General features: G+C 36.9%; 1 protein-coding gene across 3 annotated transcripts in view; it reads right to left on the reverse strand.

Moving 5' to 3' along the window:
* Nucleotides 1–16,068, reverse strand: part of LOC113923847 — a 51,789-nt gene that overhangs the window by 4,670 nt on the left and 31,051 nt on the right. For all 3 annotated transcript variants that reach the window (XM_027597023.2, XM_027597022.2, XM_027597021.2), the window contains exon 8: nucleotides 1,635–1,736. In XM_027597023.2, the coding sequence (XP_027452824.1) occupies nucleotides 1,635–1,736 (102 nt within the window). The remainder of the gene's footprint in view (nucleotides 1–1,634; nucleotides 1,737–16,068) is intronic.

The following is a 16,068-nucleotide window of genomic DNA, read 5'->3' on the forward strand; positions in this document are numbered from 1 at the left end:
AAGAGGAACAGACAGCATGTAGAATAGAAATAACTATTTAAAAACCAAGATGAGATACTATAATTGACTACAAAGCTAGAACTTTGTTTCCTAGCAACAAGGAAAGTTTCATAAAAACAAAACATAACCTAAACAAAAATAAACAATGAAACCCCTCAATGTCTGAAAACAAAATTTCTGGCACCAAAGTCTGAGAGACTTTCACAAGGATTTTATTCATTGAAGATAAACAAATGCTTCCTTGGAATGGGGGTACAGACATTACATGCAGTAGGAGCCTATGTCAGAGCAGACAAGAATTGCCCTGGTAAGCGGAAGAGCTCTGTACAGCCCATCATGTGGTTCATACACATCCTGTGATGTTAGCCAACAACTAACAAAGGGCCTGGCCCTGCTCAAGTAAGGACTCCTTCTTGGCGGGTGGGGGCGGAGAGAAAAAGCAGTACCACTCAGGTGGCAAAATGCTTCATGTTTTGGGGTGAGATTTGAAGCTAGAAGAAAAAGTAGGAGAACAGGAGAATATTGTCTAGTCTAGCTTGTATTAAGTCAGTTCACAGAGCATTTCAATTTATTGCTACATAATATTTCAGGTTAAAAATACAAGTACCAAATATTCCTCTTGATTTAAAATAGTATTGTGTATCCTGTGATTAGTTTATAGAGAAAAATGCTAACAACAGAGAAGTCTAATTTTTTTAAAGAGAAAAAAAGATTTTAAGATAATTGTTAAATTCTCTCCTATCAGTTTATAAAGATACACACACACAGATATATATGTAGATATGTAAGTCAGAGAAGAAGTTCTAGTACCATTTGATAACCTTAATCTACTTTCTGATATAGTGGTAGAATAAATACAAATTATTACTTAGAATCATAGCATTTTAAACTTTGAGGGGATCACAGAGATCACCTAGTTCAATATTTGCCAAATAGCTTGGAGAATATTAGTTTCCCATATCATGTTAATGCTTGTTCTGTCAGGGGGAAAAAAACAGTTTTGTGCTTGAATAAGTTAGGGAAATGTTGGGTTCAATAAAATTTAATAAATGTTGGGGCGCCTGGGTGGCTCAGTTGGTTAAGCGACTGCCTTCGGCTCAGGTCATGATCCCGGAGTCCTGGGATCAAGTCCCACATCAGGCTCCCGGCTCAGCGGGGAGCCTGCTTCTCCCTCTGACCCTCTCCCCTCTCATGCTGTTTCTCTCTCTCTCTCTCTCAAATAAATAAATAAAATCTTTAAAAAAAAATTTAATAAATGTCTTTACTTCAGGAGTTCTAAGGGCTTTTAATAAGCTAGTGTTCATGGTGACATCAGCTTGCATTTCCAAAATTTATTTAACACTTTTTATTCCTGTAAAACTAATAATACCTCATAAAATACTAGTTACCTATCTCCTTAGAATACAACTTAAGAAGAGCTAACTGATCTTGTCCAATGTTTTATGTTATAAATTAAACAACACTGGCCTGAAAAGGTTATGTCACTGGCTCTATATTACCTATAAGTGGCAGAATCAAGATTTGAATGCAGACTTCCTGATTGCCAGTCCTGTGGATTTTTCCCCCTACTCTACCACTATTAATATGTATCTGAACTTTCATAAAATATTCATCTACAATCATGTTACTTTTACCCATGAAAGTCTTCATTTGGGGACCAATCTCCAGGTTCTTCCAAAGAATTAGAAGGGGGATTTACATCTTCATCAGAATCCCAGACATCCATTCCAAGATTACTAGAAGAAAAATATAAATAAAAAAATTTTAAATTCTATCAGAAACAAGGTCATATGCTTTTTGACACATAAGTTAAGCACAAAATAAGGCAGAAAAAAAGCGTATCTGCACACCATTTGCATCTTGGAAAAATCTGTGGATATTTTGCCATTTTGCCTTAGTGAAAAGAATAAAGCTTAAGAACGATGAGGTTAGAGGTCATCAGTCAAGCAAAATTTTAGGATGTTAGGATTTTTGAACTTTGAGGATGTAAACAGTATCTCCTGTGGCCAAGAGATCATAAAAATTAAGGGCTTCAGGCATACGCACTGTGAGGAAGGGTTAACGGAAGAGATAAAGGGGGTGTGGGAATAAGGTCAGGGGTACTAAAGTACTAGACATCAGACTTCCCTAACTCTCCCCTTCCGTATACCTCCTCTGATTACCCACACTTTCACTATCTGAAATTACCTTATTTGTTAATGCCTTTCTCCAGTACCATGCATCCAGTCACTGACTCTTCCATTCAGCAAGTATTTGTGAGGTGCCCAAAATGTGCCAGGCACCGTTCAAACACTTAGAGGTATGGTAATGATCAAATCAGGCAAGTCCCTGCTCTCAAAGGAGAGGTAGACCATAAACAAGTACATAAATGATATCATTTCTGATAGTAATAAGTGCTTTGTAGGAACTCCAAGGTAGTATAATAGACAGTGACTGGGAAAGAGGGACAATATTAAATAAGACAGGAAAAGCTGACTCTCCGACATGGTGACATTTGAACAAAGAAGTCAGCATGCAAAGATAGAGCATTCCAAGTAGAGAAAATAGCAGTGCAAAATTCCCTCACATATGGCCTTGTGAGACTGCACAGAGACTTAGAAGCTTCATGAGGAAAGAGAAAGAGTCTGTCTTATTCACTGTTGACTTCTCAGAGCCAAGCAGAGTGCCAGGACACAGTAGGTACTCCATAAATACTTGTGGAATGGAAAAGGATGGGTAGTGTGTTCTGTATCGTAACACCTAACCCTTTGTATATATGAGGGCTTTACTCACCACTCTTCCCAGCCTTTACAGCTGTTTAGCACTATGCCTGGCATATAGAAATGCTTAACAGAATTCCTGAGCAGTATATCAGAGATGTTGAATGAATACTGTATCTTTATTGGAGAAGATTAAAATTAAATGGGAGGTATTCTTTAGGAATGCCTCCCTGAATTTATGTTAAAAGACACTTAAGATTTTTGTATTGTTACAATGTTGTTTAGTTTCAAAAAGTAGAAAAATGACATCTGAACATGCTATAAAGGCAATCTTCTCAGGGATAAAGGCCAGAGAAGAAGGCAAAGAAGAGTTATATCTTAGTGTCTATAAATGACAATCACTACCTTAGGAGAATATTAATATTGAGTTCAAAAATTATTTTCCTAAATTCTAGTAAAAAGGATACTAGCGTTGTTATGGTACATACATTATCTATTGGGAATAACATTTCCTCAGGTAAAGGCTATAAAAAGCACAAGGAAAAGATTTCAAATGGAAGAAAAACACGAGAGAGAAAACTTAATTGAATAGCTCCTGTAAGAAATAAGAAATGAATAACCAGTAAGGTTTCCTCCCAGAGTACTTGAGTAAATACTAAGAAGGAAATCCCTAGCTCTCAGGCCAAATTCAGTTTTTGGTTAAATTTTATTTAGCCTCTTAAACTCTGAAAGAAGATAATGCTTTAGTGCATTATAAAACAGATGTTGTATTTAAAAAACAAATATAAAAGCCATTCTTTTTATAAGCTATTATATAAACTTTCCCAAACACCTATGATTTGAAAAGAAAATGTTCCCTACAGAAGTGTGAGATTTTGTATGAAGTTCAGGTGTGAGAAAGATTTGGGGGGTCACATGGTAAAAATAAGAGCTGAAATGACAAGAAAATGGAGTACAGGAATAAAAGCCAGAGACAAAAGACAGTCTTATCAAACATCTACAACAAGAAGGAAGAAGAGGAGACAACTAAGGTGAATGGAGCTATGAGACTATTAAGAGGCAAACTTGGATAGTATTTTGTCCAAAATAAAACATTTAAAGTATATGTAGAGAGTGGTTAATGATGCCAGATGTTGCAAAGAAAAGCTGTAGGAGGTGGCTAGGTTGTTGTTGATCTCTGAGAAGGAAATTTTAAGTGGTAAAAACAAACTGGATACATTTAAGCAGAGAATAAGAAGGTAAAGAAATGGAGGCAGTGATCCCAGACAAGTGTTTTAAAAATTGGATAATGGATCAAAAGAAGGGAATGGTAGTTTGTACAAGATGTAGAAAACAATAGAACGCTTCTAGGTATTTTTAAAATTCTGTATACCTAAGGTATAAAATGTGATGATGTGATATACATATACACTGTGAAATAATTGTTATAATTAAGCCAATTAACACATGCATCACTTTCACATAATGTGTGCACGTGTGTATGTGTTAAGAATTTCAAGTATACAGTGCATTATGGTTATCTATAGTCACTATGCCATATGATAGATCTCTAGAAATTACTCATCTTACATAACTGAAACTTTGTACCCCTTGACTGACAACTCCCTATTCCCCTGCCCCCCACTCAGTCCCTCATGACCATTCTACACCCCGCTTCTATGAGTCTATTTTAGATTACACATTTAAGTGAGACCACCAGCATTTGTCTTTGTGTGTCTGGATTATTTCACTTAACATAATGTGCTCCAGGTCCATCTATGTTACTGTTAATGGCAGATTATTTTTTAAGGCTGAATAATATTCCATTGTGTGTATGTACTGCATTTTCTTTGTCTATTAATCTGTTGATGGACATTTAGGTTGTTTCCATATCTGAGCTATTGGGAATAATGCTTCAGTGAACATAGGAGTGCAGGTACCTCTTCCAGATCCTGATTTCAATTCCTGATTTTCAATACCCAGAGGTGGGATTGCTGGGTCATATGGGTAGTTCTATTTTTAATTTTTTAAAGTAATCTGTGTGCCCGATGTGGGGCCCAAACTCATAACTCCTGAGATCAAGAGCTGCAATGCTCTACCAACTGAGGCAGCCAAGCACCCCCTATTCTTAATTTTTTGAAGAACTTCCATACTGTTTTCCATAATGACTGTGCCCATTTACATTCTAACCAACAGTGTACAAGGGTTCCCTTTTCTCCATATCCTGAGTTATTTTTTCTTTTTTAATAATGGCCATCCTAACAGGTGTGAGGTAATATCTATTTGTTGTTTAATTTGCATTTCTCTGATGATTATTGACATCAAGCATCTTTTCATATACCTAATGGCCCATTTATGTGTCTTCTTTAGAGAAATTCTATTCAGGTCCTTTGCCCATTAAAGTTTTTTTTTTTTTTTTTTTTTGCTACTGAGCTTGCAAATATTTTCTCCTATTCTTAAATTGCCTTTTCAATTTATTATTTCCTTTACTGTGCAGAATCTTTTTAGTTTGATATAGTCCCACTTGTTTTTTGCTTTTGTTGCCTGAGCTCTTGGTGCCTTATCAAAGAAATCACTGCCAAGACTAATGTCAAGGAGCTTTTCCCCTATGTCTTCTTCCAGGAATTTTATGATTTAGTGACTTATATTTAAGTCTTCAATCTATTTTGAGTTCATTTTTGTGAGTGGTGTAAGACAGGGGTCTACTTTCATTCTTTTGCATGTGGATACCCATTTTCCCAGCACCATTTATTAAAGAGACTATCCTTTCCTCATTGTGTATTCTTGACACCCTTGTCAAAAATTAGTTCACTGTATATGCAGGAGTTTCTGCGTTCTCTATTCTGTTCCATTGGTCTATATGTTTGCCTTTATGCCAGCACCATATTGCTTTAATTACAGTAGCTTTGTAATACAATCTGAAATCAGGAAGTGCAGTGACTCTGACTTTATTCTTCTTTCGCAGAACAGCTTTGACTATTTGAGGTCTTTTATGGTGCCATATAAATTTTAGCACTATTTTTTTCTATTTCCGTGAAAAATGCCATTGAAATTTTAATAGGGACTGCACTCAATCTAGTATGTTTGAAAGCAAGAGAAAAGTGACAAGGGAGGTTTAAGATATGAGAGGGGAAAGGGACGGTGACAATGAGATCCTACAGTTAGAGGAATCATATTCTGTAAAGATGGAAGTTTAAAAAAAAAGGAAACTTTTTTTCTAAGAATGAGGTAGAGACTATTAAAAAGAGAAGGGGGTAGTAAGTCATATATGAGAGTGACAATTAGACTCTATTGCTGATAAACATAAACCCTATCATAAGAAAGCAATGTGAATGAGGTAAAACAAACAGAAAGCCACTCTTAATTTAGGAACACAAAATGTATTATGTCTATTAATCATTGGGAAATGTATATTAGGGGCGCCTGGGTGGCTCAGTGGGCTAAGTGTCTGCCTTCGGCTCAGGTCATGATCCTGAGGTCCTGGGATCAGAGTCCTGCGTCGGGCTGCCTACTCAGCGGGGGACTGCTTCTCCCTCTCCTACTCTCCCTGCTTGTGCTCCCTCTTTCTCTCTGTCAAATAAATAAATAAAATCTTTAAAAAAAAAAAGGAAATGTAAATTAAAACCACAATGAGATACCATTTCTCACCCACTAAAACAATAAATAAAAAAGATAGACAATAAGTACTGGCAAGAAATGAGTAACAGGAATCCTTATTTGGGAAAACAGTTGAGCAGTTTCTTAAAAAGTTAAGCATGATCATGTCATTTGTGGCAAAACAGATCTTAAGGGCATTATACTAAGTGAAATAAGTCAGACAAAGACGTGTATGATCTCACTTATATGTGGAATCTAAAAAAGCCTAATTCATAGAAAGACAGTATAATGGTCATTGCCAGCAGCTGGGTAGTGGAGTGGGTAGATGGGGAGATGTGGGTCAGAGGGTACAAACTTATAAAATGAAGAAGTTCTGGAGATCCAATGCACAGTAATATGACTATAGTTAACAATCCTATATTATATACTACTTGAAAGTTGCTAAGAGAGTAGATCTTAAATGTTCTCACCACAAAAAAAATGGTAATTATGTGAGGTGATCGAGGTGTTAACCAACCTTATTGTGGTCGTTATTATTCCACAACATATATGTGTATCAAATTATCACATGGTACACCTTAAACTTATGCAATGTTATATGTCAACTCTATCTCAATAAAGCTGGAAAAAAATTAAGCAGAAGTCTACCACATAGCCCAGCAATCCCCTCCCTAGATATCAATCCATGAGAAATGAAAACACATACCCACACAAAGACCTTCACATGAATGTTCTTATTAGCCGCACTACTGACAAAAGCCAAAAACTGGAAACAACTTAAATGTCCATTAACTGATAATGGACAGACAAAATGTGGTATATGAACATAGTGGAATATTATCCAGCAATAAAAAAGAACCAACTACTGATATATGCTATGGCATGGGCGAACCTCAAAAACATTATGCTAAATGAAGAAGTCAAACACAAGAGACTACATATTATGCGATTCTGTTTATATGAAATGTCCAGAAAAGGTAAATATATAGAGATGAAAAGGAGATTAGTGGTTGCCTGGGGTGGGGGAATGGGGATTAACAATCAATAAATATGAAGGATTTTATTAGGATGATAGAAGTGGTTTAAAGCTAATATACAGTGATGGATACACAACTTGGTAAATTTACCAAAAATCCTTGAATCGTACCTTTGAAATGGGTAAATTATATGATATATAAAATACACCTCAATAAAGTTGTTAAAATGTTTTATGCGTAATTTGGTTTGTCCATTAAATAACTAAAATTATTTGAAAATATAAAACTTCAAATTCACTCTAAATTACTTACATTTTTTATAATAAATAAAATTAGAAAATCCCTCATGTCCAATAAGAACAGACAGTAAAACAAACTGCTAAACTAAGTAGAATCAAGTAATGTTTTCTGCATTTAATGTTCTTGGTTCCTCTGAGCAAATATAGAAGGCCTGAAGACAACAGAATTTAAGCATTTAAGGGAGCTTCAGAGTTTGATCCAAATCCTTCAGTTTACCCCCGAGGTAACTGCCAGGAAAAAGGAAGACTTGACCAAGGTCACATGACAAGTTAGTGGCAGAACTAGACAAGAACTCAGCTCTCCTGACTTTCAATCTAATATTTTTTTCATTATACTCTGCAACCTCCCACATTTTCACAACAGGAACTGAGAAAAATTAGGAGGAAAATAACCCAAATTCATGGTGCTGTATATTTTGGTATTGATACAAATATTCTTGAGCTTTGTTTTAGGAGGCAGATAAATTACTTGGAAATAATTTGATCCTTTTACATGTTGCTTTTAAGAATTATTAGATAAACTAAGAGTAGTGTGCAGTCTAGGGCTAACTATTCCCCATTAGTGAGACAAGACCCTTTTGAGTAGTAACCTGTATTCTATCGACTAGGCCGCTTTCCAGTCTGGCTGGTGGGAAAAAGCACTACTCCTGGCTCTGTGTGAAAACCATTCCCTCTAACCTTCCATTAGTTCTTACCCTGGCCTCAGGTAGTCTCCTTCCACACAGGCACCTCTCTGCTGATCTAGAGAATTCTCTGTGTAGCTCTCTGCTCTCCAGCATAGCTGCGCTGGTCTCTCCGATCATTCTGTCTCCTGAACTTAGGGCAACTGTCTGGCTCTGCCATGACTCCCCCTTTCCTGTGCCATGGCCTGGAAGCTCTAAGGCAGTAAACTGGAGCAATCCTAGGTCATCTATGTCCACGGTTTGCCATTTCTCAGAGATAACTGTCCTTTATGCCTGATATCCAACTTCTTAAAAATTGTCTTTTCATATATTTTCTCTGCTTTTTAAGTTGTTTAGTTATTTAACTGTTAGTTAGGTGGGAGAGTAAATCTGGTTCCTGTTACTCTATCATGGCTGCAAACAGAAGGTCTGGTGCTATCATTTTTATCCTGCTCCGAAATCTTGGGTCTAAGAACTCTCCTACTTTACAAATTGGCTAATAAAATTTCCTCTCTTTTAATAGCCTTTTGTTTTACTTTTATCGTTTTTGAATTTTTAAAAAAGATTTTATTTATTTATTTGACAGAGAAAGAGCACAAGCAGGGGGAGAGGCAGAGGGAGAAGCAGGCTCCCCACTGAGCAGGGGGACCTGATGCGGGGCTCAAACCCTGGACTCTGGGATCATGACCTGAGCTGAAGGCAGACACTTAGCTAACTGAGCCACCCAGGCGCCCCTACTTTTATCTTTCAATAATCAGAAGCACAATTAAACTCTTAGAGTACAATACCTAACCTACTGAGCCACCCAGGCACCCCTCTTATAAATTCTTAAATATAAATAGTTCAGTAAGAAATACTTGGCAAAAGTAAATACTGGATTTAAGTATGGTGACTACTATGTCCAGTTTTACATAAAAATCCCTTTATAATAGCACACATAGAAATTGTATTATAAACATCTAAGCTGGAAACAGTCTTTCATCCCTTAAAATTAATATTGTATAGAGGTGTTATGTGAGCAAGATGGAGGGCTAGGAGGTGCCAATGGTCATCTCTCCCCAAAACAACAAAATAACTAACTACAAACTGATAAAAATGGCCTGAGAAAGCTCTGGACTACATCGAGGAAGCAGTAGAAACCTTGTGGAGCTCAGAAAACCAAGGATGGCCACATAGAAAAGCCTAGAAAGCATTTTACCTGCATCACCCCATCCCCCATTTCAGAGCAGCTTGGTGCCAGGAGGGATCCCTTTGGAGGGATTTCACCCCACGAGGGAAAAGGAGAGCAGCAGAACCCCAGTAAACCTCGTCTATGTAGCTGTTTGTGCACTATGGTGGGAATGTAAATTGGTACAACCATTACGGAAAACAGTGTTGTGGTTCCTGGAATAATTAAAAATAGAACTACCATCTAATCCAGCAACCCTACTCCTCGGAGTTTATCCAAAGGAATTGAGATCATCATTTTGAAGAGATCTCTGCACCCCATGTTCACTGCAGCATTATTCACAATAGCCAAGATATGAAAACAACCTAAGTCTTTCAATGTATGAATACAAAGAAAAGCTGGGAAATACACACACACAGGAGTATCAGCCATAAGAAAGAAATCTTGCTATTTGCAACAACATAGATGAATCTGAAGGGCATTATGCCAACTGAGATAAGCCACAGAGAAAGACAAATACTTTCTGTGGAATCTAAAAATAGCCCAAAAAACAAAAAACCCCAGCTCATTTCAAAGAATAGAATTGTGGTTGCCAGGGCAGAGAGTGGCAGAGGAAACAGGGAAAATGCAGTTCAAAGGGTACAAACTGTCAGTTATAAGAAGCATAAGTTCCAAGATTTAATGTACAGCATGATGAATATAGTTAACAATATGGTATTGTAAACTTAAAAGATGCTGAGAGTAGATCTTAAGCATTCTTACCACAAAAAAAGAGTTAAGTGAGGTGGTGGATGTGTTGTTTTGTTCTTAGTAATCATTCCACAATATATACATATATCAAATCACCAGGCTGTACACTTTAACTATATACAAGTATTTGAAAATTATTGCTCAATAAAGTTGGAAAAATATTATATAAATATTAAATTTTATAAATTGTTAAAGTCTTGCTGCCGTTGGCTCTAATTTTAGGCTCTGGAGCTACATCTCTATTTGTGTGCTTCGAAAAACAAACACCTGATGTGTTTATGTCCCATTTAACACTTCCCACACTCCCTTCTTGTACGCTGGGAATTCATTTCTATAAAAGCAATAACCAGGGTCAGTGAAAATTTTGTTCATTGCATTTGGGAGCCAAAGGGCACCTGAAAAATCTATTACTAATTTCTCTCTTTGTGGAGGTCAAAAACCAAAGTGCTGAGAGAACTTAACTGCCCCAGTGCTATGTTATACGAGACCCGAGACCCGGTTATCACTCACCTTGGTTTCTCAGTGATTTAAAATTGTGATCTATAGAACTGAACTCAATACTGGAAATGTGGCAGAACCATATGTATAGTAAAACTACTATCTCCTTTGACCTCAATTTGAAACTTTAAATGCCAACCTTTAAAGTACATTAGCTTTTTGATCAGCTGTATCATACTACATCAAGTAAAATTCCTGTTTTTATCATCTGAACTACTAAGGCCTCCACATCTTGTCAGTGCAATTTAAAAAAAATCAACAATTGTAGGATTATACCTATTTCTCCATAAATCTCATCATATTGGTTTTAGCTCAGCAATTTGGCCTATTAATTTCAATTCTGAAACCTAAGCTTGTTATTATAGTGATTCTCAAATGTGACCTACTGGCAACAGAAATCATTCTGAATGCATTAAAAAAACATAAAAAATTCCTAGGCCCTTCTTCAGACATTCTGATTCACTAGGTATAGGTGAGCTAAAGAAGTCTACATTTAACAAGCCCTCAAGTAACCCCAAATAGCCATATTTGAGAATCACCGTTCTCTCATACCCATTGATCCAAAAATTGAAGACAGGTACTCAAATAAATACATATACACATATATTCATAGTAGCACTATTCACAATAGCAAAAAGGTGGAAACAGATGGGGTAAACTGGGTGATGGACATTTAGGAGGGCACGTGATGGAATGAACACTGGGTATTATATAAGACTGATGGATCACTGACCTCTACCTCTAAAACTAACAATACATTATATGTTAATTAATTGAATTTAAACAAAAAAATAATTACCACAAAAAATAAATAAAAAGTGAGGTTTAAAAGGAGGAAACAGCCCAAATGTCCATCAACAGATGAATAAACAGATTGTAGTGCATATACAATGGAACATTACTCAGCCATAACACGAAATGAAGTGCCGATATATGCTATACATAGATGAATCTCAAAAACATGATGCTAAGTGAAAGAAGCTAGTCTATTGTGTGACTCCATTTACAGGAATTATCAATAGGTAAACCCATAGGGACAGAACACAGATCAGTAGCTGTCAGGAGTTGGGGAAAGGGGTTAATGGTAAGCAGATGCTTTATGGATATGGGGTTTCTTTTGGGGTGATGAAAATGTTTTTCATTCAATAAAGGTGGTGGTCACACAACACTGTAAAAGTACTAAACACCATGCAATCATTCACTTTATTTTTTTTATTTTTTTAAAGATTTTATTTATTTATTTGAGAGAGAGAATGAGATAGAGAGAGAGAGAGCATGAAAGGGGGGAGAGTCAGAAGGAGAAGCAGACTCCCCGCTGAGCAGGGAGCCTGATGCAGGACTCGATCCCAGGACTCCAAGATCATGACCTGAGCCGAAGGCAGTTGCTTAACCAACTGAGCCACCCAGGCACTCACAATCATTCACTTTAAATTGGTTAACTTCATGTTTTATGAATCTCAACTCAAAAAAAAAAAAAAAGATAATGTGAGCCAGGTATTTAAGACATCTAGAAGGTTCAGGTAGATACCAGGATAGTAACCTGGAGAAAGTAACAGTATAGCATATTCTTCATGTTATAATAAGACAAAGTGCAGATGTATTTTATTCCAGCACCAAGGGAAGGAAATAAAATTAACCCACAGCAAATGGGAACAGTTTAGAACAGGGGTTAGGAAGCTAAGCAATTTGTTTTTGTAAATAGGTTTTACTGAACACAGCCTATTTGTTTATGTTGTCTATGGCTGTTTTAAGGCTACTGTGGCAGATATGTAACAGAGACGACATGGCCTGCAAGCCTACAGTATTTACTATCTGGCTCTTTAAGAAACAGTTTGCTGCCCTTTATAGAATGTACAGTCTTTAGGGCCAAGCCAGGTTCACATTGAAGCAAAGACCCAAAAGGAAAAGGCAAGAAAAAATAATAAGCCCATAGTCATGATGCCCTGTGAAGAGTTTCTGAAGTATTCAAAGCTTAAGTTTTGAAGGGTGGAGTAGACAATGATTAGGTGTTTGTGAATCTAATAAGAAAAACATCAAGTGAGCACTCACACCCACAGCAGGGAGGTATTTAGCTGTAATCTAGTTGGCTACAAAAACTTTACTAAAGCTTTGGAAGAAAGTTTTTACTTTCTCCAAGTCTAAAGTTCTCAATAAATACAATCCTTTGGGAGGGTAGTAGGTAGAATTTTCTGTGAACCAGCTGAATTCTGGATAGTTAAAAGAAGTTGAACGAGAAATACCTTCTTTTTACGAGTGACTAATCATAATGAGACTATTTTTTAAAAAGAATTAGCAATTAGCTCAAAGGGAAGCAGAAAACTTTCAGATTTTGCTTTCATCTTCATTCATAAGAAATATCTTCAGGGGTGCCTGGGTGGCTCAGTTGTTAAGCATCTGCCTTCTGCTCAGGTCATGATCTCAGGGTCCTGGGATCAAGCCCCACATCGGGCTCCCTGCTCAAGCGGGAAGCCTGCTTCTGCCTCTCCCACTCCCCCTGCTTATGTTCCCTCTCTCGGTGTCTATCAAATAAATAAATAAAATCTTAAAAAAAAAAAAAGAAATATCTTCAGACTCTGAATTTATTCATAGGAATTTTGTAAGAAATTACCTTCAGACTCTGAATTTAGTCTCTAAAGGCAAGGATATAAGTAAATAATGTCTACTTTCCCTATTTGGTACATGAATTTCAAGAGTCTTACAAAGCATGATCAGATCAAAGAATTTTCAGGAAAAAGGTAAAGGTGGCAGCAAAATCTCTCCAAAAAAATTCTCTCTAATCCACACTGCTTTCTCCTTATATGGATGTGAACAGTTATAGTGCTGGGTTAAGGAGAGGGATGGAACTACAAATAGGAAGGGACTTTGGGTCTTTATTTCAAATTTAGAACTTACAAAGTCTTTCCAAAAGTAACTTCCTCTTGCATCAGTTCAGTCTGGGCACAGCTTTACATCTCTTGTTTTTTGCTACCAGTAGTCTCTGGCTTAAATTTACGTACGCTATCCTAGGATCTTAAGGGCGAAGGCTCTGGGGAAGTAGGTCACGGTCAGTTCGTGGTTTTTATAAGATGGCAATGTTGCTTAGTCTCGTATTTGCAGATAATCTGCAAAGGACTTTAAAGCACAGAATAGCAGATATTATATTATTGCTTAAATTCTGGAATGGTTAGTCAGAGTATCACTCACATTTGTTGTATGGTCATAGTAATGAGCAAACAGATCCTACAGTTTCCTATGGATGTTTATCCTCTTTCCATTTCTTGCCAAATTTAACAAGTGGTCTCTAACTGCCCATTTTCTTACCTTTGCATTTTCTCTCCACTTACTTTTCTTTAATCTGCCTAGTTTAACAAACATCAGCAGTAAAGGAGTGTTAGATAATTTTAATTTATAGCTAAACTTAACATAGTTTGACTATGATACTTATCAGCTCAGGAAGGGAAGCTGTTGAAAATTCCCAAAATTGGGAATTACCATACTGGCCAAATGGAAAGTCAGTGGAATGAACAAATCTAGGGTCCTGGTAAGGACATTGAAGATGGCTGACAACAGGGTCCATGCTGGGTAGGGTCAACAGTCAAACCTAATCACAGGGATTGCTCCCTTTCTTCCTTCAGGGCTTTAGTCACATGTCACCTTTTTAGTGAGGCTTTCCTTGGTGATCCTTCTAAATCTCAACCTTCCCTACCATCACCTTGACATCCTCCATTCCCCTTTCCAGGTTTACTTTCTTCCATAGTAATTAACACTGAATCACAAGCTACATATTTTACTTATTTAAATTGTTTATTGTTTGCCTCCAACTAGAATATAAGCTCTATATTTTAGTCTGTTCTGTTTGCTGCTATGTCCCCAGCATCCAGAATGGTGCCTAGAATATATCAGATATTCGATGAATATTTGTTGAATTACTAAATTTCACTCTCAAAGTGAATAAACAAGCAAGTTGTATCCTGGCCCATCTTAAATTTTTTGTCTAGGTAACTTGTTTGGTGTAGTTTTTTTTTAAGATTTAATTTATTTGAGAGAAAGAGAGACAGAGAGAACATGAGCAGGGGCGGAAGGGGGAGAGGAAGAGAGAGAAGCAGACTCCCCGCTGAGCAGGGAGCCCGATTCAGGGCTCGATCCCAGGACCCCAAGATCATGACTTGAGCCAACGGCAGACGCTTAACCAACTGAGCCACTCAGGTGCCCGTTTGATGTGGGTTTTTTTGTCTGTCTGTTTTAAGTAGGCTCTGCCCAATGTGGGGCCTGAACTCACGACCCCGATCAAGACCTGAGCTGAGATCAAGAGTCAGATGCTTATCAACTGAACCACCTAGGTGTCCTGCTTGAGGTAGTTTTTAAATAAAGTGGGCAAAGGATTTCTTACCAAAGAAAAATATGTTCCTCTATGATGATACATAGTCTTAGTATCATGAATCAGTATAGACCTCAAGAAGTAAATGCATCTTTTATCTATTTACTATTAAAATAAACTGTGCTTTTTCTATTTTTTCTAAGATAGAATTTTTTTTTTTTATTTATTTGTTTGAGAGAGCGAGCGAGAATGTGAGCGCACGTGAGGCAGGGAGGGGCAGGGGAAGAGGGAGAGAGAAACTTTAGCAGACTCCACACTCAGCACAGAGCCCCACGTGGGGCTCTATCTCACGACCCTGAGATCACGATCTCAGCTGAAACTAAGAGTCAGACCCACGTGCCCCTGAGCTGCTATTTCTAAAAGGCAATCTCAAACTATTATAATAGATGATGATCAAGAGTTCTATCAAAGAAGTCAAATCATTTACTTACTAAAGGGTACATTTTTCAGTTTACTAAGGTTGGAAGTCCATGAATTACTTAGTCAATGTATATGGTCTAGCACATTGGCTCCCAATCATGAGAATCTTTTAAAAATCAAATTCCTGACACTTCTCTCCTTAAACACCACACTAAACCTATTAAATTAGTAGCTTATATGGTGGGCCCTAGGAATCTGTCTTTTTAAAACATTCTCCAGCTATATCTACTATATTGCCAAGTCAAAGACTACCATTTTAGGAGAGGCATCTCAAGGCTCCTCTGATATGGTAAAGGTGACTGACTGGTAATACCTGTATACTTAAAGCTTTTTCAGTTCAAAATAATTTCTTCCATGCTCTATGATGCTCAATTTAGGAGATGACAAAGTCTGAATTTTTTGACAGGGTAACAATGGTAGATTTTAACTATGATTAATATTCTTTAGGATAGTTTCTTAAAACTTCTGAATATATTTAACACAAAAATCAGTTATGGCCAGCAGAGTGTCCTAATGATATGCATATTAGGTTTCTTTTGGTTTTTATATTTAACAATGAGAGTGTAACAAAGGTTTTAATTTAAGAAACCTGCAAAGGATAAGAAAGAAATCTACTAAAGGAGTAAGATCCTTGGATAAGATACAACTCACAGTCCAGTTTA

Source organism: Zalophus californianus, chromosome 15, assembly GCF_009762305.2.
Source record: "Zalophus californianus isolate mZalCal1 chromosome 15, mZalCal1.pri.v2, whole genome shotgun sequence".
Classification (NCBI taxonomy): Eukaryota; Metazoa; Chordata; class Mammalia; order Carnivora; family Otariidae; genus Zalophus; species Zalophus californianus.